This window comes from Ochotona princeps, chromosome 8, assembly GCF_030435755.1.
Source record: "Ochotona princeps isolate mOchPri1 chromosome 8, mOchPri1.hap1, whole genome shotgun sequence".
NCBI lineage: Eukaryota > Metazoa > Chordata > Mammalia > Lagomorpha > Ochotonidae > Ochotona > Ochotona princeps.
This window is the reverse complement of record NC_080839.1, coordinates 31892116-31919956: the sequence shown is the minus strand read 5'-3', so window position 1 is coordinate 31919956 and position 27841 is coordinate 31892116. Positions and strand designations below refer to the sequence as shown.

General features: G+C 44.2%; 1 protein-coding gene across 2 annotated transcripts in view; it reads right to left on the bottom strand.

Annotated features, from left to right (window-relative positions):
* EML6 (EMAP like 6) overlaps positions 1-27841 on the bottom strand; it is a 261608-nt gene that overhangs the window by 25630 nt on the left and 208137 nt on the right. Inside the window, exons 24-27 of one of the 2 annotated variants that reach the window (XR_009245955.1) lie at positions 27702-27790; positions 24851-25027; positions 11877-12078; positions 11641-11757 (exon numbers count right to left, since the gene is read on the bottom strand). Coding sequence is in view for 1 of the 2 variants with exons in the window: in XM_058667790.1 (XP_058523773.1) it covers positions 11641-11767; positions 11877-12078; positions 24851-25027; positions 27702-27790 (595 nt within the window). In the remaining variant the exon portion in view is untranslated. Of the gene's footprint in view, positions 1-11640; positions 11768-11876; positions 12079-24850; positions 25028-27701; positions 27791-27841 lie in introns of both variants that reach the window. The other variant, XM_058667790.1, reaches the window with a different exon arrangement.

Sequence of the window (27841 nt, the reverse complement as noted above, 5' to 3'; positions counted from 1 at the left end):
TGTTCTCTTCCTGTCTCAATGGGGGGGATTTCACTTGGAACATAGCACCCCTAGACAAGGGCTGCCTAAACCAGCCAGGTGACTGACTCCTCTGCTACTGCTGGCAAGTGGAGAATGGGTACGGAGACATACAGCACAGCCCAGGGAGGGCACAGCATGGAGCGTAGCAGAAGCAGTGGCCGTGGGGAACCCTCACTCCACAGGGGCAGGCACTGAAAGAGAAGGAGATGCTGATGGCTAGATTTAGCTGGCATCATGGGTTGTAAGGGACGCCAGTGCCAGGAAGACAGTCCTTATCTGTGGTTAAAGTCACTATTCACACACCCATGATGAAGCAAATAGTAGATAACACTGAGACAAGGAGTTGCCTGATACCCTAAATCATTCCTAAGTACCCACTGTTTCACTTTCCTTCCCTGAAAAGAGGGCCAGTTTTCCTCCAGGCTACTCAGATAGAGCCCTGGGGGTGAGGACCCCTGCCTGGCAGGCCACTGTTTGGAACTGCCTCAAGGCACAAGTCAGGGGTCAAGTGCTACCCTGAAGGCACCAGGACTCTGACAGATAGCAAGTTCCAAGCTGTAGTATGAATTCTTACCTGTGTTCACAAAATCTCCCACTTTCATACCTAGTCAATAAGCATCAGTGATTGGGAATGAAACTCAACCCTGTTTAACTGTTAGGGAGGTTACTTATTCTGGATTTCGTACCTACAGTAGTTTATGAAAAAAGAAGTATGCACACCAAGGGCCTGCAATTATTTAATCCCTGACGCGGTTCCAGGCTTCCAACTAATCGGAGTGGGATAGTAAAGACAGAAGTGAAGCTCTGGGAAAGCTCATGCTTCCTGGGGCCAATCACAAAAGTGCACCCCGAGAGCAAGGGTAGACAGAAAATCCAGGTACAGCTGGAGGGACTATCACACCATCCATCCCACTGTGCAGGAAAGACCCTTGGGGAGCCTGAAGCCTAGGCAGACTACACAGGATTCTGTTGATGCCAAGTCAGTGTCTCCAATCTCAAGGTAGACAGACACGCTGTTTGTTTTTCAGGGTCCAAGTGTTGCAGTGGATGAAGCAGGTGTTTGAGACGCCAGCATCCCACACTGGAGTACCAGTTAGAGTTCTTGCTGTTTTGTTTCCAATCCAATTTCATACTAAGGCACCCCAGAAGTCAATAGTTGATGTTCTAAGTCCTTGGGCCACTGTTATCGATGTGGAAGACTTGGACAGGACTTCTGGCTCACTGGGTTCAGCCCAGCACAACTTTGGTTGTTGTGGTCATCTAGGGAATAAACCAGCAGATGGAAGGTATCGCTTTCTCCTTCCCCAATGCAGTCAATAAAACTTAAAAAAAATTTATTTTCCTTAAGGTATTACTTACACCTCCCTAAGATGGCAGGCATGTCATCAGGTTCTCCTAAATATTTCAGCTTATGTTTCAAGACAAGATAAATGGTAGAATGATATAAAACAAAACTTGGTAGAAATATTAATGAAAGTCTCTTGTGATTGGGAAAATTCTTGTAAGCATGGATTTATGTTTCATTGCGACACTTAGGGGAACTGAGAAACCTTCAATGCGTGTGAAGAAGGCTGGTAGCCCTGTGTCATGCAACCAAGTGAATATCGACAGTGTTGTGAGTATCCCAAAACTAAAGGACCTTGATATTCTCTAGCTTCTGTATGGCTACCTTTCCATCTTTCTAACATGCACACCACCAGCTTATCATTAATTGTCTGATAGTGGTCCTGAATGGGATTAATGCACAGAACATCCCCAAGCCCTCATCAGGATGTAGACAGCTACTTTTGAGATAAACGCTAGGTACGGCTGAAGTTTTACAGGTTAGAGGAAACCCCAGTAGAATTGAATTTTGTTCTGATACTCTTGGAGTCAAGTGTTCTCGACATAGATATAGAACAAAAAACAAAAACAAAAACAAACAAACAAAAAATCAAACCCCAAAGGAATCGAACAATTCCAGAGGCTTCAAATGTGGGAGAAGTGATGAGAACAATAACAAACTCAATATAAAACTCTATTATGAACTGACTTTTGCTTTTAAAATGTCCTAGATAGATGGCATGTCTCTATGTTAGAAACTTATCTGTGGGGCCAGGCACAATAGTGTAGCAGTTAAAGTCCTCGCCTTGAACGTGCTGGGATCCCATATGGGCACTGGCTCTAATCCCAGTGACTCCACTTCCCATCCAGCTCCCTGCTTGTGGCCTGGGAAAGCAGTCGAGGACAGTCCAAAGCCTTGAGACCCTGCACCCGCGTGGGAGACCTGGAAGAGGCTCCCGGCTTTGGATTGGCTCAGCTCCAGCCGTTGCGGCTGCTTGGGGAGTGAACCATTGGACGGAAGACCTTCCTCTCTGTCTCTTCTCTCTGTACATCTGGCTTTCTAATAAAAATAAATAAATCTTTAAAAAAAACGTATCTGAGGATTTCTATTAAGAAATAGAAGATATAGTCAAAACATTCATAGGAAATGTATATTATGACTACACAAATGTATAAAGACTACACAAGGCTTTAAAATTTGTTGTACCAAAACACACTTATCTTTTAATTCTATTTTCCACATACTTTTTGAAATAGCCTCACATGAGAACTATTTCCCCTTAGAGGTATTTCCCCTTAGAGGTATTTCCGATCTTGAAACTTTGTCACTTGGGAGGCGGGGCAGGGTGAGGTGGGGTGGGGGAACAGTAAAAGCGATGTCCAAGCCAGAGGATTAAAGCTGTAAGTACCAAATTTCTACCCTCAGTTGTATTATAGAACTAAACCATGTTAAGTGGTACAAACACAACATGATTGAGATGTTAAAAATTAACTATTTCCAAAAGAGTTTTAGTGGGAGAGATAACCTTTTTCAGCATGAGATAAGCAGGAGAGGTTGGCAGCAGGCACGAAGGCTTAGTGAGTAAAGGAAAAAGCACGCCAGCGGTCACTTTGGTTCATGGCCTTAAGTTATACAGCTTTTGAGGGTGAAAATGGGGGTTGGGGAGAAGAGTTTGAACCCCTCCTTTTAGTGGAAAGCTTTATAAGTAAAATACTATTATAAAGATGGACTAGCTATAAAAAGTATGACATAGGATATTCTTTCATTTATTCCTGGATAGATAGCTAAAGTGGCAAGCCTCAGCATTTAATAAAAGACCTTGAAAATCAGTACAGACTGCTGATTTGGGCATTAGGAAAGAATGCCTGAGCTAACTATTTCAGGCACTTCAAAAAAAGTCAAGGTTAGTAAGTTTTCTTGTGCCAATTTGCATTAAATATTTATTCTATTTCTTATCAGTCTAAAGCTAGGTCTTCTGCTCTGGTTGAAGGTTCCAATATGGCAAATCAAAGTCTCTATGCCTACCATTCCCCTGTGCAGTGAGCTATTCCGCGCAGTTACAAGTGTCAAACGGCAGCATTTTAGAGTAAACCACCAACCACAGCCCCAGCAGGTGTAACCGGGAAGAATAATGCCTGGCTAGCTGGTTGAAATTTCAGTGAAAGACTACACATCTCACTCATGGAGACGTTGAAGGAGCCAATGCATACAGCATCAACAGCAACAAAGCACTTGTGCGACTCACTGCTGAGATGATGACACAACAATCAGAAAAGGCAAAACTGGGCTTGGAGCATAACTGACTCATACAAAGACAGATAGCGATGCTAAGCATTTCTAGCATCTGTAAGTTTCTAATTTCCATTGTTTTCCTAATGTGGAAACTGCAACCTCTGGAGATGAGCTGAAGATGTTCAGACACATAAAATATGTGGGAATGCCACAACGTAATATAAATATAAGGCAATAACTTTAAAAAAAATTCCAGTCATCATGGTACCTCCATCTTCCACAAGATGGTTCTTTGGTATTGCCAGAAAGTGATGTCAAAAACTGTTTCATCAAAGCTGTCCCACTTAAACTGAAGAAACTTCTGAAAATCTCTAGTGACTCTTGCCAATGATTGGGTTGTAATCTGTTTGCTTCTTTAATTGATTTTTAAATAATTATATGAATGCCATAGTACGTAACAAATATTTGTATGTGAAGGCACTTAAAACTGATAGTAACTGTTGTTCAACATTAAACTGGCTTCTGGTTCTTTGTGACAACATTACTCCACTATATTTTAAAAAATGATGTAGGAGAACTATTTGGACACTTCTGTGGGCAGCTTCCTGTCTTCCCAGGCTCTCTGCTTTGGCTCCGTGCTCTGCAAGGCACACCTCTGGGATCCCCTCAGTGGATCCTCCAGCATTCACCAGGCAGGAGGCACTGGGAGATGAAAGGAGAAAGCCCTAAGGTGCTTTATTCCCCAGCTGGGTCTCAGGCCGGCTGCCCTCCCCTCCCTCGGCTCAGCTCTCATGTGGTGGCCTCTTCCAAAGCCACATCCCACACTGTCTGCAAGGGCTTTCCTCCCTGCCTCCTGGAGTGATGGCTTCTGGCTACTTCCATCCTGGGCTGTGTCCCCACCCATCATTTTCTCACTTCCCCTGACCGCATCTCCTCAGTTAACCTTTTCAGAGCATTGACACCTGAGACCACAACTGACACCAAGAATAAAGGCTAACCTTCAAAAACTTCGGTTATTCCTTTAACTTTGTTCCAACTACACAAAACTCAGTGTAAGATACTGGATAACCTATGTTTTTGGATTCTTTGAAGCCCACTTTAGGCAACTTGACCCAAGAATCAAACATGAAAAAAGTGTTTTTAAGTTTTGGATAACACCATTCAATACTGTCTTTCGGAATTTAAAACTATATATCATGGTACAAATAGAGCCCCCTATTAAAACAAGGCAAAAAGGGTTAAGTTTAAAATGTCAACATAATCTCATAATCTTTTATCATATTTTGGGTCTACAATAATTTATTCAACCTCTGGTACTCATGGGGACAAAATTAATGTGAACTTGTAGAACCCAGATGTCATTTCTGAGATAGGAAAATCCTCCACTATGACCACCCACTGATAAGCAAGGACAAATTCAGTTATCTGGTGACTTAAGACAAATGTAGACAATTCAAAAATTCATGGAAAGTGAAATTAAAAGATAAATTCAAAACAAATTTTTGGTGTCAAATTAAGTTTCTCTTATACTTCAATCAAAGGAAGGGTCACTAAAGATGCATAGTGGCATTTTAAACATGAAATAATAATAACCATTCTTTTCAGTTAGTTGAGCCAAAAAAGTTGGAAATATTTTAAGAGACCAAAAATAGGGCCCGGCGGCGTGGCCTAGCGGCTAAAAGTCCTCGCCTTGAAAGCCCCGGGATCCCATATGGGCGCCGGTTCTAATCCCGGCAGCTCCACTTCCCATCCAGCTCCCTGCTTGTGGCCTGGGAAAGCAGTCGAGGACGGCCCAAAGCTTTGGGACCCTGCACCCGCGTGGGAGACCCGGAGGAGGTTCCTGGTCCCGGCATCGGATTGGCGCGTACTGGTCCGTTGCGGCTCACTTGGGGAGTGAAACATCGGATGGAAGATCTTCCTCTCTGTCTCTCCTCCTCTCTGTATATCCGGCTTTCCAATAATAATAAAATCTTTAAAAAAAAAAAAAAGAGACCAAAAATAGATATTATACTTTAAAAATGCAATAATTTGTGCTCAATTTATTGGCAAAAAGGAGGAAAGAATGATAAATGACAAAAATAACTACTATACCTTTCCGAGAACTAAAGTAGTTATCATCCTGAGATGTCAAAATACTATTCCGCCAAAAGCAATACTATGAAAGAGCCAATCATAAGTCACAGACTGAAGAGTGAAAATGGAATTCAGAACAACTACACCTGGGCCTTCTGTGCATGGGTGATGTGCACCTGGGCAGTACTCAAGTCTCCCAAATGATTCGGGACGAGTTAGAAAGAGGGTATGAAAAAAAAAAAAAGAAAGAAAGAAAAGAAAGAGGGTATGAATTATCTCATGAGAAGAGCAAAACACAAGAGCATCATTTTATGCCTAAGTAGGAATTTGGCAGAGCTGAGAGGGTGGACCCCTTGCAGAGTATGGCATTACCTCCTATTTTATGTTTTTCTTTCTGTGTCCGTATTTTGTTAAAACAAACAAAATCTTTACACCCTGACTGCTGGTATCTTCCAGTAGTTACATAAAGCATATACAAGGCAAGTACAGGAATCCTTTTGTATCTTATCAGCTGAGAAAAACACGTGCAGGGATCAGGGACTACCGTATATTTTGTCACATTTTGTCTTTTCTAGAGGTAGTTTAAAAAAAATGTCTTTGTTGTGTCCTTCACTTGGCCTGATTAACATGTTAGCATATTTCACATTGTCTTCAGTCACAGCACAGTCTGGTGTGTTTTGGGCTTATCTAGAGAATCAGTCACCATAATTTTGCTATCAACTCTGGATTTTTGGTTCTGGTTCTAATGATCATATTACTAGTCTATAGGAAGTACAAGATTATTTGGTTAGGAATTGCTCATTAAAGTCTTTTTTTCTCTAGGTCTTATTGATTGGTTCATAGATAGCCACGTTATCTGCCAGGGCCAACAACAGCCCTTTGGAAGTCATGAGCAAGCACTGGGAATCAGTCCCTGTTGTTTTCCACCTGCACAAAATGCAAGAGCTAGGGAATGCAGCCACTGCTACTTGAACTGTGATAGCCAGAGGGAGACCTGAGAGATAGAGAGATGACAGAATCCTGGCACCAAGAATGAGCCTTCATACCAAGTGCCACCAGAAGTTGTCTATTCCTGAATTTTCAGGTGTGTGAGCCAGCAAGTTCTTCTTAACTGATGCCAGTCTGGCTTAGGCAACCTCTCCAAAAAGTCCCAGCTTATAAGTCAAACAATACATAACCTAGATGTGACTTTGGTAACTGTGGAAAAACAAAATCCTTAACTTTGCAGGCAACTCTATAGTCATTTGGCCTGCAGGAAACATTAGGGATTGTGTCTCCCGATGAGTTTTCCAGAACTACCTTTAGTGAAGTCAGAACATAGGATCTGAGTGTCGTCGTTAGTGTACGTGTTTCAATACCTTAAACTGCTCTGAAAACGCTGGGGCAGGCAGCAGGGAGGGAGGGAGAAGGAACTTCTTAACATCTTAAACATCTGTTAAATAATTTAAGCTTGCAGATCAAAAAAAAATCAGCCATTCCTTTACAGAGAATATACCAAAGTAAAGAGATGAGGTCAAAATCTGGGAGCAAGGGATGGGTCAGGTTGGAGCTGGGAACTTGAGAAGATGGGGCAGGGCACTGGAAAGATGCCTCCAGGCCAAAATTAGAACTGAGTCAATTGGGGCTGAAGGAGAGCAGTGCGGGGACAGCCCCGAGGATTCAGATGAGAAGTTAGGACGTGAGTGTCTGAAATTAGAGGAGAGGCCATGATTCGGTGGCCAGGTGCCAGGCACGGCAGTGTGAGCAGGATTACCCCAGGGCTCACCCTCGCCTGGGGACTGGCTCATCAACTCTAGGTCAAGGAGACAAGGCAAGCTGGTGAGCTAGAGCTGAATGGGTGGCCAGAAAGCAGGGCCAACGACCAACAAGGAATCAGACTGGGGAGATCCAGCCCAGTATTCCTTGGAGAGAAAGTTTGGTGTTTGTTCCTGCACTTTTCTACTCCTCAAAAGATTGAGACTGAGGATCATGTGACATCTGAAGAATGAAAAAGTCACATGTGTTAAATGTGCACATGAAAGTCTCCAAGCTATTTTAAAACCAAACAACCCAATCTAATTAGAAGTAACTCATGACTATCTTAGAATTTTGGAATCAGAAATTACATTGTTTCAAAAGTGATTGATGAATAACGCACAGCTGCCTTCAAGGCATTTTTCGTAATGTGACAGATGCTGCCTTCACCTCTGTTTCTAGATGGAGAGAGATCTAAGCCAGAAAGAAAACCGCTTGAGACACTGCTAAGAACCCAAATGGGGCTCTAGGCTGTTCCATCTCATTGGTTATTGAGCTCTTGCCTCCCGTGAGTCTTGCAGGTGCATGTTGCGGCCCAGAAATGAAGAAAAGGCACCAGGCACATGAAGGTACTCACAGAAGGAAGGACAAGGTCAAAGCTGGTTTCAGGACCAAGATGGGCTGCTGGCTGACAGTTTTCCACTGTCCCAGGCAGAAGCTGCCTGCTGCCTGCTTTCTTGGCCCCTGATGTCTGGGTCACTTTTTCTTTCTACTGCTCTGTTATACACAGGGTGTGAAAGAGTCCACAGAGCTGCTTTGGCATCTGAGCTGAGGAATAAGGTGTGCTGTGCTGTGTGACTTCTCGCCCAGTACTCCTACTGCAGTCTGGCCTCTCAGTCCATTCTGCTTTCTCAAATTATCTCAACACTCCAGCCTTGTCTGGAACTTTTTTGGGAGGGGTAAGGGGTGGGAGGTAAGTTTCAGGCTCCCCTACAGTGACTGCTTATTAGTGTGATTTGCCTCCTGGGATGCTGCTAAGTCAGTATTATGCTCCTCCTAGCTTGCTCCACTATGGTCCTGCTCTGCTCCCAGCCCCTGGCGCATACTGTGCGTACTGGGAGCTGAGGCTGTGAATGCCTTTGACGCTATCAAAGAAGCTACTTTCTATGGAAAGGGCTTGATTATTCTAGACTCTATACTTATCTTTGAGCTGCTTTGTTCACTGCACCCTGGTGAGAACTTCATTGTCAAATGCCAGCCAAGTACTGGCATGCCAACCCCCTGGGGTCTTATAATACTGCAAGAGTAGATCCAGTATAAGCTAATCAGAGCTCCTAACTGGGTGATATGATGAAAATGTGGTACCTTCAGACCCTTGTTCCTCACTGGACCCAAGGTTATCGGAACAACAGCCAGGAGCCCTGAGGGATCTACAGAAACAGAAGAACTGCAAATTTCCTTCGGGACTAGGGAGAGGAGTTTCTTCTGGTCCTTGCTTAGCTCCAGCTTTGGATCTCCACCCTCTCTTGCAATAACCATCAGGATCGCTCCGGAGCCCCGCACCTCCGCCCCGCAAAAATAGAATAGATAGTCAGAGAAATACAAGGAAAGCTTAGAACCAAACAGGAAACAATCAATGTAGATCCACATATACCTTACTAGATAGGACACAAAGATTAGTTACTCCTCACTAGGGTATGGAAGATTTCTCTGCACACCCCTCCTAAAACTGTTCTGCACCTCAACTGTTGACAAAGGCCTTGTTAGATTTATAAGCCAGTTTAGACTATCCTAAAACCTACCAAGTGCAGCAGAATTATGCATCAACACAATAAACTGCTAAATACTAAAATGAAAACAGACACGAGACAGCTGAATAGTACCCTATAGCCACTTTAAGGTATACAGCAGCCGGTTCTGTGTACAAACAAAAATTGAAGGGTCAATGAAGTAGTCACAGGATGTGGTCAAGAACTCGCACTGTCATAACATATTGATTACTCAATATCATGTCAATTAATTCCATAATGCTGTAAATTGTTGTTGATGTTGTGCTGGGGCTTCTAATTGATCCAGATGGTATTCTGCCAGCTCTACCTTCAGACCAAAGAAGGTCTCCCTAAGAAATTGCTGAATTTATCTAGACAATAAGATGCTGGACTCTATGCTTGGTATATGTTTTCAACGAAACAATCTAGACTTAATTCGAACTGTAATACTGCAACTAGGTGGAGGAATCCACCATGGGGAGAGGGCACAGGGAGGGGATGGGGGAATCCCAGAGCCTATGAAACTGTGTCACATAATGCAACGTAATTAATAAAAAGCAAAGTATATAAAAAAAAGAGTAGATCCAGTATATGCTAATCAGAGTTCCTAACTAGGTGATATGATGAAAATGTGGTACCTTCAGACTTCCTCCTTTTAAATGAAAAAAATCTGGGGTGGGTGTGATATCTGATCCAGCTCCCTGCTTTCGCCTGGGAAAACAGTGGAGGACTGTCCAAAACTTGGGACCCTGCACCCCTGTGGGAGACCTGAAAGAAGCTTCTGGCTCCTGGTTCTGGCTTTTGCTCGGCTCAGCTCTGACCATTGTCATCATTTGGGGAGTGAACCAGTAAATGGAAAATCTTTCTGTCTCCCCTCTCTGTAAAACCACCTTTCCAAATCATCATCATCATCATCATCATCATCATCACCTTTAAAAAAATGAAAAAAAGTCTTCTCAGGGTCCTGTCTACCTTTTACTGAGGAGAGCAGCATATTTGTACAGATCTGCTCAAAACAATAATAAGAGAAGGAGAGGTCAGGAATAGCTGTGGTTTAGATACGAAATTAACTGTAGCGTTTGGGGTTTAGGATTCTGGTTGGACAGCTCTGTTTCAGTGACATGTCTCCAACCCAGCACGATGCACCACTGGGTTGAAGGAAAGAGCCAGAAATCACATTGCAATGACAGCCTTGTCAATTCTCTTCATAATGGAATGCACAAATGAAAGGCTGGACAATGTTTTCTCTTTGAAACAATAATTTAGGCCAAATGTTTTCCAGAGTGGTTTGCTTAAACTACTCATGTATTTACGTGTCTATGAAGCATTTTCTTTTATTTCCTAGAATTGAATTCTTTAAAATGATTTTCTCTTTAAAATCAACTGCAAGCAAAAGAAACTGTACTATATAGAATGTAGCAGAAACATCCCTGTAATTTTGTTTTTAACCAAAGAGAACTCTAAACTTTCATAGAAATACCTAACAAAGAGGCAAGGGGCAAATTATGGCTTTTGCACATCAACTTCAAATCACGCCGGCGGCACACCCACCATTTACCAAGGTTATTTTAACAACTGACTCTGAACTGAGGCTGCAGGAGAAATTTTTCATTGCATCTATATCCCCACAGGAGGTGAGGGGTAGGATTTATTAAACAGTTGTTAGCGGACAGAAAGCCGTATCAATGCCGTCAACAGGAATCACAGAAACCACCCATTACAGATCCAATGCAGTTCTCCCCCTGGCGCTCACCCCAGACCCCACAGAAAATGCTGAACGCTTCCTCGAGACCCGTGACACTCTTCCAAGCTTAGACTTCATATTCTTATTTATCTCCCCTCAGTATGAATATGGCTCAGTAACTGTAGTATCTTTGAGCTTTTCTCATTCAAAATTGCTGAAGTGTGTGACAACTTATCAATATTTCAAATGACCTATCAAGAAGGCCTAAAAAATCTCCAAAAATACTCTTTCTACATAGAATATCTAAGGCAACAACATAAATGAGTTAGGCCCTGGAATTTCACACTCACTGACCCCACATGGGCACATGAAGACAAAGTCAGAGGGGCAGGGCATGGAGCGCTGCTCTCAGGGTTTCCACAAGGACCACAAACGCCTCCATGGCTTTAGACGCCTGCCTTCTCTGCCACCTCTTTATCCAGCAAACACTCTCCCCTGATCACAGAACAGATCTGGGCTCTCCTGGCACTTTTTCCAGAGAAGGTGAAGCCTGAGCAAAACCAAGTTCACGCCTATTCCTGGCATGTTCCAACACCAACTCCCACAAAATGGAGTCTGCCTTTCGCCAAGTGTTTTGGGCACTGGGCTTTCCTTCAGCTTAAACTGGTGTATTGTTTAAAACTTAACGCAGATCTGCAAGATTTGCCTCAGTCAGTACCTTTGAGGGCCAAGAAAACACACTGGTTTAACTCAGGTTCCTGCCACAAGGCACATCGCAGCTGACAGACCAGGGAGCACCATACCTTTCTTCCACGGAGACTTCTTTCCGCTGCTGGTGTGGTTTGGTGCCTTCCATCTCCCGGATGCTCACGGCATAGATCTTGGCAGTGTAGTCCACAGCCTTTTCTCTAGCCACATCGCTGTCATAGCCTCAAACAACACAGAGAAGTTAGAGGGTGTGTTGGTTGGCCAGGGCTCAGAAGAGCAGGTGCAGAGAGAGGCGGCAGCCTGCAGAGGCGTGTTGCCGGCTGGGGCTCACCTCCATCCTCCTCCGCATCCGTGTCTGACTCCTCGCTGTCCACCAGCTTGCTCTCCTGGGTCCCCACGAACTCCCTGGTCCAGATCATCAAGGCTGTGTCAGCGCCGCCAACAGTGAGCAGTACCGAGTCATTGTGCAGCCACCTCACGTTCGTGACGTGTGCACTATGCCCCACGTACTTTTTGAATCTTGCGTGTTGTCCCTGAAAGCCAAAAAATCACGATTATCCCAGCCACAGCCTCATTCTTACTCTCTCTGTGGTACCGCTGACACTGTCTCCAGGGCTGGTTTCCACTGGATGCAACCCAAACAATGCACTTACATGGCTGTTCTCTAGTAGGTAGGCTCCATGAGGCCTGGCACTACATCTCCTCCTCCTTCCTGCCCCCCACACTAAAACAGTATCTGATGGAGCCAGTGAGGTGTCAAATAAGCTGATCCTTTCCCCACACACAGGCATCCCATATGGGCACCAGATCCAGTCCTGGTTGTTCCACTTCTGATCCAGCTCCTTGCTAAGGTGCCTGAGAAATTTGCTGACTACAGCCCAAGTCCTAGAGCCACTGCACTCAGGTGGGAGACCCAGATGAAGCTCCTGGCTCTTGGCTCCAGATTGGCTCAGCTCAGGTCATTATGGCCATTTAGGGAATGAACCAGCAAATGGAAGAACTTTGTCTTTCCCTCTATGTGTAACTGATTTTTAAGTTATATATAATAAACGTGTGCATTTACATATGTATGTATGTAAAAAAAAAAAAGCAGTATTTAGGTCTCATAATTGGCCCTCAGTAGTTTTTGAGGGAATGAATGAACTATTGGACTACAGCGTTTCTGGGAGCCCCAAGCCACAGAAGTGGTTTGTTTTCTCTGAGACCCCTTGTGCTGTCTCCACAGTGTGTGTTGTCAACCCCTGACTGAGTGCTGGCTGACGGCTGAGCTCATCGGTGTCTTCCCAGCTGTGCCCCACAGTGGCTTTGGTAGCACAACCAGGTGGTAGTGGAAGAGCAAGAGCTAGGCATCTCTCCTAATCCTGCGCCTCCAGTGCAGCTGGAAGCCACGCCACAGTCTGAGCCAGGCAGAACAGAGGCCGTCCCAACACTAGCACCGCCAATGCACCTATCTGGAGCAAGTGAGCATCTCCAACAAATGTCATTAAGTAAACATGACCCGGTTTATCGGTAAGCACTAAAAGCTTTCAGAAGGGGCTGGTCAAGTCACACCATGTGGAGGGCTGGAGAGAGAGATGCCAGTTTGCAGCTCACTCTTGGGCAGTCCTGACAAGTGCAAGAAGCCAAAGGCAGCACCCGAAGCAGCTTTCATTTTTGGCTCATGAGCCACAGCATGGCAGCAAACAGCTGCAGTGGCAGCCATTTGAAAACAGAGACCTTTTCCATACCAAGACTCCCAGGGAATACCTTATGCAACGTGGGAAGCCACGTGTGCTCTCTGAGGGTGGGAGAGAGCCAGCAGATGAGAAGTTTACTCATTAATGCGAGGGTCCCAGGGGGCTTTGGACTGGCATGGAGAATTTGAAACCAGCACAGGCACATGGTCACTAACAGGTGCAGTGAAGGACGTGACTTCTGAAGCCTGCTGGGTTGAAAGCTCTCCCTGTCGGATCCCCTATCTGACGGCCTGGTGGAGATGCCTCCTTGTTTGTACCGGACTACACTGGGCAAGATCAGTGCAGCCAACAGGCAGGGAGCATTTCTAGGAGGCCCTCCAGAGCCACTGGCTGGCCAGCAACTAAGCAGAGCAGAAACAGACTTGTGAGGGAAATTTTGTATGGCCAAATAGATGCCAGAGAAGGACAGCAGCCATGGTGGCTGCAGCCATGCACTCCAGGAATGCCGTAGCCTACCCTGCATACCTGCAGCAAAGACAGGCTGGCTGGTCTTTTTAGAGAAAAGCAGAAAAGCTTGAGAAAGACCCCCACACCCCCTGCCAACCCTGTGACATGTAACAAATGACAGTCTCTAGGTGAGACAGAAGGGAATTTACAAATGGTCAAGGGCAAAGAAATTCCAAGGGGAACATAACTCCGTTGTAGAGGGAAAGAGGGTAACACTGAGGAGAAAATGGAAACCATTCCGGGTCACTTAAGGTATTTCATCCGGTAAGGATTCTTCCAACAGGGGTGATTCAAGACTCGGGACAGGAAACAAGGTCAGTGTTCCTTGGAGGCAGAAAGCAGATTCAGGGTTACTGGAAGGTACTTGGAAACCATCTGTTGTCTTGAGAGAAAGGAAGGAATGCTCGGGGACTCCCATTAGGACCCTTGGAGGAAGCTTCTAGAAGACACAGCTGCCCTTCTGGATCATCAGGTCAAAGCATTCTCCTTTGTGACATCCACTGGGACTTCCTCCTTCCCCACAGCCATCCTCTTGCCCTGACTTGAGAGGTTGGGTGATTGAGCCAGAAGCATCGAGTGTGTCTCCAGTGTGCAGTTACCATCCACATCCTGCCAAGAACTGTCCCGAGGTTTATGACAGTCACCTAACCTCTCCTGACGTGCTCGGCATCTCACAGTTTCTTCATCTGTAAGCCCAAGGGTCCTCCCTGAACAGCCATTCTCCAAAGCTTTCTGGGGAGAAAAGCTAAGGACTCAAAGCGCCGAAGCGCTTTACGACATTAGCAGCCCAGTATTTGTTGTAATGTGTCTGGTGGAAGTGCACAGAGGGGGAACATGATGGGGGAAGCACTCAGCTAGCTAAGGAAACAGTGGAGTTTGGTTTTCTGGACCGCAGTCTAAGGTGTGCTAGGAAAGGTATGCTGTCATGGAGGCTGAGACCGTGTGGTTCTTACAGGACGAGCTAAGGCCTTGCCTTGTGTTTAGTCCCAGACACGCTATAGTAAGAGCCAGTACCAAATAGAGCCTAAAACTGTCCAGCCCTAGCCATGACTCAGAGAAAGACCTCCTAAACTTGCCCAGCATCAGGCAGAAGCCCGTGCCTTAGGATGACAGACTCCTGTTCCATTCTCAGCCTGGTGTGGGTCTTGCAAGGCATATGGCACAGGGCCCATGGTAGTGAGACTCAGCTGGGAGCCAGCTTAGTGTCAGCCAGGACAGCCCATGGAATACTTTAGCCAAGCTTTTCCAACCTTGGGAGCAAGACTCCAATCCATGGGGGGTGGGGCATGGCAGTGGGCACAGGGCTATTCATCAGGGAGCTCAGTGCTGAGCTTGCAAAACTGAGCACTGGGAAGATCCCAGGGCTCCTTCTTACCTGGACAGTGTGCACAGATGGAGGTCTGGGACCTGCGTGGGGCTCAGGGGAGACCCACAGACCCAGGAAATTTCACTTACACCTTGGGCCACATCACCTGTTGGTGGCTATAAACACTTCAGATCTTACATACACTTTGGCCACAAGCATCCCATGGAATAACAGGGCTTGGCCTACCCCTGTGCTGTGCCACAATAGGCCGTGGGCTCCAGGTGGGCATTTCAGCATCACAGGCCACAAATTTCCTGTTCCATCCCTCCCCCAACTTTAGGCAGCATGACACAGAATGAGTCACTACTTAAGAGAAGAAAAGATATGTAGGCACCAATACATCACACAGCTAAGTGGGGCTGGCACTGTGGGAATATACACACCCTGCTACACTTTGGGCCAGTGCTACCACAGTGCTTGGACAAGCCTCTGCTACTATAGGGACCTCTACAATGCGTTCGGACTCCTGGAGATCCCACAGACTGAGAGCCCTTGCTCTTGGGACTCTAGCCCAACCCTCCAGGTCACCACCAAGGCTCATGCAGCCCCAGTGGCTGATGGGAGTCCTCTATGCCCCCATGGCCACATCTACCCATTACAGCAGAAGAAGCCATAGGAACTGCAGTTCATTTGGATCCAAAGCTAAAGGAGCTCACCAAACCGACACCCAGACATATTACCAGGCAAAAGCGCTCCGACTAGAAGGCTACGCTTGGTGACTGAGCTGCTAGATGCATGGAGACCAACACAAGGACACAGAGCAAAACAAACCAGGACAGCATGCTGCTTCCAAGGGAACACAATGCTTCAGTAACAGACTCTAAAGAAAAGGAAGGCATACCTGCTAAAGCATTCAAACAACAATTGTACAGATACTCTTAGAGATACAAGAGAATAAAGGTGGTTTTAAAAACTTCAGAAACCGGGCCCGGCGGCATGGCCTAGCAGCTAAAGTCCTCGCCTTGAAAGCCCCGGGATCCCATATGGGCGCCGCTTCTAATCCCGGCAGCTCCACTTCCCATCCAGCTTCCTGCTTGTGGCCTGGGAAAGCAGTCGAGGACGGCCCAATGCATTGGGACACTGCACCCGCGTGGGAGACCCGGAAGAGGTTCCTGGTTCCCGGCATCGGATCGGCACAGCATCGGCCCGTTGCGGCTCACTGGGGAAGTGAATCATCGGATGGAAGATCTTCCTCTCTGTCTCTCCTCCTCTCTGTATATCTGACTTTGCAATAAAATAAATAAATCTTAAAAAAAAAAAAAAAAAAAAAAAACTTCAGAAACCAATGCTTCACATGAATGAGAAACCCAGCTAAGACACAAAGATCTTGAAAAAGACTCAAACAGAAATCTTGATAATGTAAAATTCAAATAGTTACTAAAGAATTCAAAAAATGGAGTTGAAAAGCCTCAACAACAATAGACCAGCTAAAGCAGAGAAAGAATACCTAAATATACAGACAGACCTTTTAAATATCCCAGTTAGGCAAAATAATAATAGATGAAGACAGCCTTGAAAGCTACGCAATGGCATTAAACAAACAAATGTTTGAATTTTGGGGAGCTGATAAAGGAAAAGACACAGAAAACGTTATTCAATTAAATAACAGCTGAAAACTTCCCCTAGCTTGGGAAACATACAGGATGCCTACACACTCTAAATGGAGTCCCAGACTAGAACAAATTCAGTAAGTTCATCAGATGTAAAATTAACACACCTGTCAGAATTTTTATTCATGAGTTAAGATAAACATTAAAGCGTATTCACATTCACAGTATCTAGAAAACAAAAATAAATAGCTTGGAATAAATTTAATCAAAGATATGTAAGACCTTCAAGATGAAATTCCAAAACACTAAAGAAACAAAGACACAAAAAATTAAAAGGATTGCCTATGCTGTTGCACTGGAAGAATACTAAAATGTTTGTAGCCCATATAGATCCAATGACATTCTTATTAAAGTACCAATGATCTTCTTCACAGAACTAGGAAAAAACAAACTGAAGCTGACATGAGCACTACAGACCCACAATAGCCAAGGTGATCCTGTACAAATAGAACAAAGCTAGATGTATTTCAATACCTGGTATCAAGGCATATAACAGAGCTGTAATAATCAAAACACTTAAGCAACAGCATGAAAACAATCACCAACAGATCAGACTGTCCACATTTCTACAGCAACTGATTCTTGACAAGTGCTGAAAACACATGACAGAGAATCGTTTAATAAACTAGACACCCATCTGCACAAGGCTGAAGCCCAACTCCCACCTCCTACTCTACACAAAAATTGTCTTAAAATGGATCACAGGGCTAAATGTAAGATTTGATATCATAAAACTAGCAGAGGAAAACATAGGGGAAACACTTAAGCACACAAGTACAAAGCATAATTATTTTGGAAAGGACCCCCAAAGCACAGGCAAGAGAAGTAAAATCAAATAAGCAAGATGACAGCAAACTGATGAGCTTCTGCAAGCAAAACAATAGTGAATAAAGAATGCACAGAATGGGGGAACATAATCTGAAACGAAACATTTGAGAAAGGATTAATATCCAAAATATGGAAGGATCTTAAAAAAACCAAAAACAGGAGACTCAAGATGGCAGAATAGGGTAAGGACACGTTTAAACAGATGGAGAAACATTTAACTGGTTTGAAGCAGTGAGGGCACATTCCAGGAAATAGGAGAGGACAGAACAACAGCAGAAGGGTACCTGGAGACTGACAGACACAAGAAAGCAGCAAGAACAATGGTGTGGTGTTGTACTGACTGATACCCCAGAAGCATTTAGCTAACGGTGATCTGAACTGCACCAGCAGTCAGAACTCCACCAGCAACCAAGTGGGAAGAAACGTTCACTGGGAGCTTGGGAGGTGAACCCAGACAAAGAACTGCCCGTCCTGCTGGTCCGTTTGATTTGACCAGGAGCAGAGACAGAGCAGAGGTCTCAGATGGGCAGTGCAAGAACAGGGTGGATTTCACTGCCCAGTCAGCCCCCTAGAACCGAACTGGGCGCCATTTTGCATAAGGAGGAAAGGCAAGGGAAAGGACTGAGCATATGCTGACCTGGGAGTAAACTCATTTCTGACTCAGTGAATTGCAGCAACTTGACATTCTACAGGTTCCACCCAAGACAGGTCTGGGTAGCCCTCAGATCTGACGGCCAGCAGATCAAGAACTCTGGTAGTAGCACATCAGGCTCCATTTTGTACCCTGTGGCAAAAGTTTTAGGACTGCAGGGGACAACAGTGAGCTGCACATGTGCTGAGCTTGGCAAGAACTCACTGAGCTCAGTGTATTGCACTGGTTCCACTGGAAAATATACCAACTATGGCATCGTATGGGTCAAAATAGGTCTGTGTGGCACCCAGACCTAATGGCCAACAGGTTCTGGCACGATTACCAACAAAAACAACCTAGCTACATATGGTGTCTCCTTAATCCTGGGACTTACTCCAACCAGAAGTGGGAGAAAGGTTGCAGAGACAACTGTGCAACCTCAGCACAACATCACTGGAGGTGAAGACTGGTGAGCCAGGAGCTGGGACCATAGAAACCATGTTGAAATCTAACATAAGAACCCAGATGTGGAACTCGCTGGAGGGAGTGGTACAAGTGACTGCAAACAAAGAGTCGTGTACCAACTGCAATAAGCAAAATCAAACTGTAGACCTGTGGGTGGCACAGCTTAGAAACCTGCCCCAAGGAAAACACTTTGATAACTAGAAGTACAATGACCAAGAGCAAAAAAAGACGCACAGGCAAAATGAGTATTACTGAAGGCTCCCCTGCAAAGGAGCAAAACCCTATGCCAACCTCACAGTTAACTGAGGAAGACATTGAGAACATGGGGGATACAGAATTCAGAAAACTCATTATTACGCTTCTGATCAACAATGAGAAGCACATACAAGAGTTCAAAGAATTTAAGGAATATGTTACACAAGACATGGCAGCAATAAAGCAAATCAAGGCTAATATATTAGAAATTAAGAACACAGCAGAGCAAATTAAAAGTACAGCCAAGACTCTCCAAAATAGATTGAAGGAGGCAGAAGAAAGAATCTCAGAATTGGAAGATATTTCCTGCCACCAGGGGGAAGCAAACAAAAAGCTGGAAGCAGAGCTGGATCAGGCCAAAAAAAGCATTCAAGAACTGAAAGACACGATTAAGAGGTCTAATATAAGAGTTTGGGGAGTCCCAGAAGGTGCAGAGAGAGAAACTGGTTTTACAGATATATTTAATGAAATAAGGGAAAATCCCTAATCTAGAGAAAGTAATGGGAAACAAGATCCAGGAGGGCCACAGAACTCCCAACAGGCTTGATCAAAAGCAATCTTCACCACAACACATGATCATCAAGCTCTCTTCAATAGAAAATTTTCAATTGATAATTTAAGGAGAATATCCTTAAATATGCATGTGAAAAAAATCAACTGACATATGAAGGAATGCTAATTAAAATCACAGGAGACCTCTCGCAGGAAACTCCACAGGCCAGAAGAGAATGGAGTGACATATTCCAGATTCTAAAAGAAAAAAATTTGTTGGCCCAGGATTACATATTCAGCAAAGCTTTCCTTTGTCTTTGAAAATGAAATAAAATTCTTCCACAGTAAAGAAAAGTTAAAAGAATATGCCTCTTTCAAACTTGCCCTACAAAGGATACTTAAAGATATTCTCTTGACAGAGAAGAGGAATAGCACCAAACAAAACCAAAGGCAAATGTGAAGAACATCACAGTAAAATAACAGAAGTCTAAATAACCTATTGCTAAAATGACAGGACCAAATTACCACCTATTTATATTAACCCTGAATATAAGTGGCTTAAACTCAATTAAAGATCATTGATTACTCGACTGGATTAAAACACAAAACTCATCTACTTGTTGGCTACAGGAGTCACATTTCACCAACAAAAATCAGTGGAAACTATATCTAATGGATTTTGATTTTTTTTTGTCTTTGTTAGTTTCATTTCTTCAGTGACTCATAGATCATACAGTACATCATTTTCTTCAAGAAGGTTTTTGATTTCCTTTTTCATTTCTTCAGTGACACATTAGTCATTCAGTAGAATGTTATTTAACTTCATGGTGTTGTTAATTTCCTTTTTCTTCCTGTTGATTTTGTACTGTGGCTTTTCATTTAAGGGGATGTATAGTAGCTCTGTAATAGAGACTGTCACATGTAGTAACATGTTATTTAACTTCATGGCATTGTAAATTTCTATTTTTCTTCCTATTGTTGAATTTGTATTGTGACTTTTCATTTAAGAGGATGTACAGTAACTATGAAATGGAGACTAACATATCCAGATGTGAGGATACAATACAGTATGCATCTCTACTTCCAGACAAAAGATGGACTGCCAATGAAACTGTTTATTATATGACAACAGGATGCTGGACTCTGCCATTCTCCATGCCCATAACAATGGACATATGACTGTGTCGGAAGAACTACACTTTAGTAATCATATAGGGGAACTTGGAGGAAGAGGGACAGGAATTGGGGAGGGGATAAGGGAAATCCCAGGGCCTATGGAGCTGTATCATAAAATGATAATGATAATAATAATAAATAAATAAATAATTTTTTTAAAAAAATTCAAGAACAAATGCTCCCCATTTAATAAATGGATAATGGGCCAGTGTTGTGATACAGCACATTAAGCTGCTATGCATGTTGCTAGCATTCCACATGAATGCGTGTTCAAGTCCCAGTTGCTTCACTTCTGAACCAGCTCTCTGCTCATGTGTCTGGATAGGCATCAGCAGATGGCCCAAATGCCTGGATGGCATTCCAGGCTCCTGGCTTCAGCCTGGCCGAAGGCTGTTACAGCCTTCTGGGGAGTGAACCAACGGATGCACGAGCTCTCTCATTTTTCCTCTGTCTGGGTAACTGCCTTTCAAATAAAGTTGTCCAAAACATTGAAAAAGTAAAAAGAAATAACATTTCTCACCAAGAGAAATTTCTCATCAAGAGTTTTGTAATTGATGCTTGAATATGAATTTTATATAATGGAAAACGAACCCAAGAGGACTGATAATCAGATTTGTTGTGAATTTTCTGTATATTGAATGAAGATAGAAATTGAAGATTAATATGTACATTTACATGATTTCATTTTTGTAAAAGGCAAAAGTGCATTTATGTGTGTTTATATATACTTGTATATACAAAGGAAAATGTTTCAAAGGATATACTTTAACTTGTTCACAGTGATAACCTCTGGGGAATGGGATTAGAGGGAAGGGGATTTATGTGGCTGTCTGTATACTGGGTGGGATATTGTGCTTTTATTTCTGTATTTGAATTTTTTTATTATTTTTAATTCATTAATTACATTGTATTATGTGATAGTTTCATAGGTACTTGGGTTCTCCCCACCCCTCCCCAAACCCTCCCTGTATTTGAATTTTTTAATAAATATGTATTATTTATAATAAAAAAAACTAATCCTTAGTTTCACTGATTTTTTCTAATGTCTTTATCGCTTCTAGTTCACATCTTGCTGCTCTATTCTTCATTCCCTTCCTGATGCTTATTTTCTGTCCTTTTTTTTCCAGTTCCTTGAAGTATAAAATTAGGTTGTTCGAGTTCCTTTTTTTAAAATTAATTTCATAGGGTCCTGCGGCATGGCCTAGCGGCTAAAGTCCTCGCCTTGAAAGCCCCGGGATCCCATATGGGCGCCGGTTCTAATCCCGGCAGCTCCACTTCCCATCCAGCTCCCTGCTTGTGGCCTGGGAAAGCAGTTGAGGATGGCCCAAGGCTTTGGGACCCTGCACCCGCATGGGAGACATGGAAGAGGTTCCTGGTTCCCGGCTTTGGATCGGCGCGCACCGGCCCGTTGCGGCTCACTTGGGGAGTGAAACATCGGATGGAGGATCTTCCTCTCTGTCTCTCCTCTCTGTATATCCGGCTTTCCAATAATAATAAAATCTTTTAAAAAAATTAATTTTATAGCTTCCTTTGAATTACAGGTTTTAGGTAATGGATTTTTGGCAGCTGTCTCATTCTTTCATTACAGCTAGGTGCTTGACAATTTTCCTACAAACATTGGAAAAATCTTACATGGAAACTCAAAGCACGAAACATAGGACTACTTTTGCTGATGCAGCCTGAAGCCTCAGAACGCCTCTACTTAGCCCTTGAAGGCTTCCAGCAGTGGCCCTCAAGGACCATGCCTGGGACCCCATGAGTTTGAGGAACACCGCCTTAAAAACATTGTTACAGGGCCCAGCGCTGTGGCCTAGTAGGCTAAAGTCCTTGCCTTGAATGTGCCAGGATCCCATATGGCCGCCAGTTCTAATCCTGGCAGCCCCGCTTCCCATCTAGCTCCCTGCTTGTGGGAAAGCAGTCGAGGATGGCCCAAAGCCTTGGGACACTGCACCCACGTGGGAGACCTGGAAGAGTTCCTGGCTCCTGGCTTCGGAATGGCACCACATCGGCTGTTGTGGTCACTTGGGGAGTGAAATCACTGGGCAGAAGATCTTCCTCTCTCTGTCTCCTTCTCTCTATATATATATATATATCTAACTTTGCAATAAAAATACATAAATCTTAAAAAAAGCCATTGCTACAGATGTCCATCTAGGCTAGCCTGGGTGGACAGACCACAAATTCTCAAGGCCAGCACAAATCTAACGCAGTAGCTAGATGCAATCACGTTGCGGAGGTTCCACCACCTCCATATCTGCCTAAACCTCAGTCCACTAAACCCAAGTGCCTATTAACTTCCTGACCTGTTACTGATTTTTTTTAAAAGCAGAAGTAGCAAGCCACGTGGCTACTCACAACTGAATCCTAAGTAGTAAGCGAAAAAAGAAGTGGCAGGTGATAGGGAACAGGTCATCGGGTGGCTTTGAAAGTTGGAATGGACAACAAAAAGAATCAGATACATATCTTAGATAGGGCTACTCAAAACAGTACTCTGTCGGAGCTTAACAAAGGAAAAAAGGAAGTATTCAGTAAACCAAAGTGGTATGGAGGGAAGAGCCCTGTTTATGTACACATGACAGGAGGAGGGAGGGACTAAGGAGGTATAAGTAACACGAAAGTCTTGCACAAACCTTCAAGTGTCATTTCAGGAATGCTAAAGTGAGAAATTCAAACAAAAATTGAAGAGGACTTTAACAATACACTTGGGGGGCCCGGCAAGATAGCGTAATGGTTAAGGTCCTCGCCTTGAACACGCCAGGATCCCATATGGGCATTGGTTCTAATCCCAGCAGCTCCGCTTCCCATCCAGGCCTGGGAAGGCAGTTGAGCACGGCCCAAAGCCTTGAGACCCTGCACCCGCGTGGAAGGCCTGGAGGGAGGTTCTGGCTCCTGGCTTCGGATCGGCGCAGCACCGGCTGTTGCAGCCACTTGGGGAGTGAATCACTGGATGGAAGATCTTCCTCTCTGTCTCTCCTCCTCTCTGCACATCTGCCTTTCCAATAAAACAAATAAATCTTAAAAAAAATACACTTGGGAATGGAATAGAGAAAAACTAAGAAAATTACTTCAGTACGGGGACCTTCAAAGGTGACCAAAGAGGGGTGAGCCTTTTGCCTGGCAGTTAAGCCACCCATGCCTCACATCAGAGCGCCTGGCTCACACAGACCCCAGCCAGCAGCACTGAAAGCCCCAGTAATTGGGTTTCTACTGTCCATGTGGCAGACCTGGACTGACTCCCCTGAACTTTGCTTGGGCCTGGCCCTGCTCAGCCCCAACTGGTAGCAGCATCCGGGGCGTGAACCAGCAGTCAGGATTTCCGCCTGTTTCCTTGCCTCTCAAATAAATTTATGAGTTAAACAGAAAAAAAAAAATGATCCCCAAAAGTGTCAGAAACAGCTTAGAAGGTAAAAAATAGCTCAGAAGGTAGAGGTAACCTTGAATGTAAAAAGGTTCTTGCATCCAACAAGGAAAGCAAGTCTATTATGACACATACTGGATTGGGAGCTGATGCAATCTCTGGAAAATTCCACGATTAAATATTACCCAGAAACTTGATAAGCATTTGGGAAAGGAAGTAGTGATTATCAGGGAGTGACAGAGGCTCACTGTGAGGTAACCTCACCTCTCCTACTGGCTGGGCTATGAGAGCTCGCTTAGGGATGACGCAGACACAACCAACCCAGATCTCAGAAGACACAAAGTATCCATCTTGCCTTGTCAGACTAGACTACAGGATTCTACAGTCAGATGTCCATTGCTGAGTAACAACTCTCACTAAAGTGTGAGGATTAATGCGTAGACTGTCAGACTGAATGAGGTTCCTGGTGTTGGTGTTTGCTCATTCTAGTTTTATCACCTTTTTCCTCCCACAGATTACAAGTCATGACTGTCAAAGCAGAGGATGCCAGGGCGCTCAGAGGGACCCAACTGCAGCAGGAACCAATGGCAGTAGTGGAGAGCTCTGTACTAAGATCACAGACGAGGCAACCACATACGTACAGGATGCAGGATAACCTGACTGTTTCTGAGAATGACTCAGCTGTGTCATGGGGCGACCTGAAGGCTTGATTTCACTGTTACCCGATTTCACCCAGCGTTGCCACCAAACCCAATCTTGGTCAGATTACACCTGAGGTATCCAGTTGAAAAAGGAATGTCGGGAGGTTTTAAATAACACACACTATACTGTGAATAACATGATTGATTGCTGATGTTCTCAAAGTCTAAAAATCCTTTTAGACACAACAGATTTGAGGTACTGACAAGACCAAGCAAGTATGCACGATCATCCAACTGTACCTTGACAGGATATGAGAAAAGCTTGACAAAACCGAAATCATCTCCAGTGGCTAGGAGCGAACGGTCTCTGGTAAGGCTGGCAGCATTGACATCGGTCACGTCGCTGTGTGCTGCCCAGATGCCTTCACAGGTGGGCCCCAGGACACAGGTCCAAGTATCCCACTCGATCTTCTCAATCTGAAAAGGGAGGAAAGAAAACTCCATGACTTGCATAACCTAGTTTTTCCGTTTAAAAGAAACAGTTGCAGCTGAGTAGCTGTATGCAAGGGCTTGGCCACCACCAGGCATTTATGTGGTGAGCTGAGGTGTGCACATTCTAGGTTGCAGATCTAATATGGTATCTTCAGTGTTGATTAAATCAGTGCTTCAGTCAAATGTTCCTTTTTTTCCTAAGTTAAATGAACATTTTGAATTGTGGAAATCCATCAGTACCAGTTTGTTCGGTTCCTGACCAGATTGTTACCACCGGCTAAGCCACAAGCTGGTTCCGGGTTTCTCTACAGCAGTGTGGACAGCTTTAGCTGCAAGTGTCTTCCTCGTGGGGGAGGCTCGGCTGCATTCCCAGCCCGACCCACCGATGCCACTGGCACACTGCTGTCTAGATGTTGCTGACAACACAGTTCCTTTCTGCTCAGAAACACTAAGATAAATGGATTGATGGGATGCTCATTTAGCAAACTCCAGACAGCTTCCTTGGAGGAAAAAGTAATAAGATTCTGCAGCCAGTTTAATATCTTTTATGCTCTAGGCATCATCTTACAAATTTGAAGAGCTTTCCAAATTGTACTGCCATAAAGATGTATTTTATACTTTCAAATGGTAAAACTCATGGCCAAGACTGTAGCTGGTATAGATTAGAATCTGATAAACACTGAGGCCTTTCTTTCCTTTTTATTAAAAAAAAAAAAAACAACAAAAAAACGAAATAATAGCAGTGTTATGCAGTAGGCTTTCCCGGGGGATTTTAAAAAATTTCATTTGCTTTCATTTGAGACCCACTAGTGTCTCCTAGCAATATGGTCTCTTTAGTTAGTGTTGGGAAACCCTGTTTCTAAACAACATAAAAACCACTTTAAAATCATAACCTAACCATAAGTGAAGCCTACACCTCCCCCGTCCACAGGCCCTTTGGGTGTGGAAGCTGTTTTGCACAGTGTTACTGTACCTTGCCTCCCCTTTTGTTGCTGACTCCTTGGAAATTAAAGAATAAAGAGGCATTGGGCCCTGCGGCATGGCCTAGCGGCTAAAGTCCTCGCCTTGAAAGCCCCGGGATCCCATATGGGCGCCGCTTCTAATCCCGGCAGCTCCACTTCCCATCCAGCTCCCTGCTTGTGGCCTGGGAAAGCAGTCGAGGACGGCCCAAGGCTTTGGGACCCTGCACCCGCGTGGGAGACCTGGAAGAGGTTCCAGGTTCCCGGCATCGGATCGGTGCGCACCAGCCCGTTGCGGCTCACTTGGGGAGTGAAACAATGGATGGAAGATCTTCCTCTGTCTCTCCTCCTCTGTATATCTGACTTTGTAATAAAATGAATAAATCTTTAAAAAAAAAAAAAGAATAAAGAGGCATAAAAATAACCTGAATTTCATTTTCTATAAACTTACCAAAGAACCCTTGGTATAACATGATAATCTATTATCACTTTAAAAAAATACTTCTAAAACTTTATTTCAAAAAGGAAAGAGAGAGAACTATGATAGCTTCCATCTGATGGTTTACTCCCCAAACAGCCTCAAACACCTGGAGCTGGGCCATGCCAAAGCCAGGAATCCAGAACTCTTACCATGTCTCCTACATGGGTGGCAAGGGCCCAAAGTCTTAGATCATACTCTGCTGCTTCCCCAGGTACACTGGTGGGGAACTGGATCAGAAGTGGAGCAACTGGGATTCTAACCAGTATATCAGTGCTCCAGTATCCGATGTTGCAGGTGATGGCTTAACCTGCTGGTGGCATGACTACAACCCCAACTTCTTTGTCTAAACTATGTCTAAACTGCTCATGTAACTCCTTCACGAACACTGACAATACTATCAGTGCTCGCGCAACAAGTGTCTATTGCAAGGAGACCAGTGGCAAAGACTGGCAACCAAAAGCCAGGGAGAGGCATAAGATCAGTGAGCCATGTCCATTTCCTCCAAGGATGAGTATTTCACTTTGTTTCATCAAAAGCTATTCAGTGAATACACCAGGGAGGATCCTCCAGGGACTCAGAGGACTGCCTCTTGGCTTTATCAGGCTAAGACCTTCGGATCCTAAAATTCAATATACCCTAAAAAGCACTCAGGAAGCAGGTTCTTTTTCAGCAAGGCACTAGTTTACAAATCCAAATTAATGTATCCAGTTTTATTACAACAATTCCAATATTATGTGTGCGGCTAAGGACACAAGGAAAAGAAAAAGAGCAAAGTTTCACACATTGGAATGAGCAGGCCTCAAAGAGTTCCTGCTTTTGCAAACACTTTCATGTTATTATTGAGGATAATATTACTGATTATTATGAACAGACACTGCAAATGCTTCCAAAATATATGTGCATAGAAAGCTTTGTACGAAAAGACATGTCAAATGGAGAAACACGCAGTATCTGAACTGTCAGTTTTTTCATTGTCTTCAGGCACAGGATTAAACAGAACTCAGCCAACTGTGCATGGCTAGCTCGGGGGTACAAGAGCAAGCCTGGGATTTACCCCCGCAGCCTGGCACCCTGGACATGGTATCAGACACAGGGAATGGTCACACGGAGAGTACTCGACGTGTAGCTGACATTAGCAGTTGAGGCTAAAGTGAATGATTTCCATGCACGTATTACATCTTTACATTGTATTTTTAAAAGCTTTGTGCACAACTGATACCTCTGAAGGCCTGATTATATGCCGCTTGCCTCTTGGAGCTTCAAAAAAGAGTTGTTCTTTGGCTCCTGAATTCACTTGCAATAATTTCCCTGTCAAGATAGGATGAGGGAGAGAGAATTAAATTCTGGACTTGTTATTTC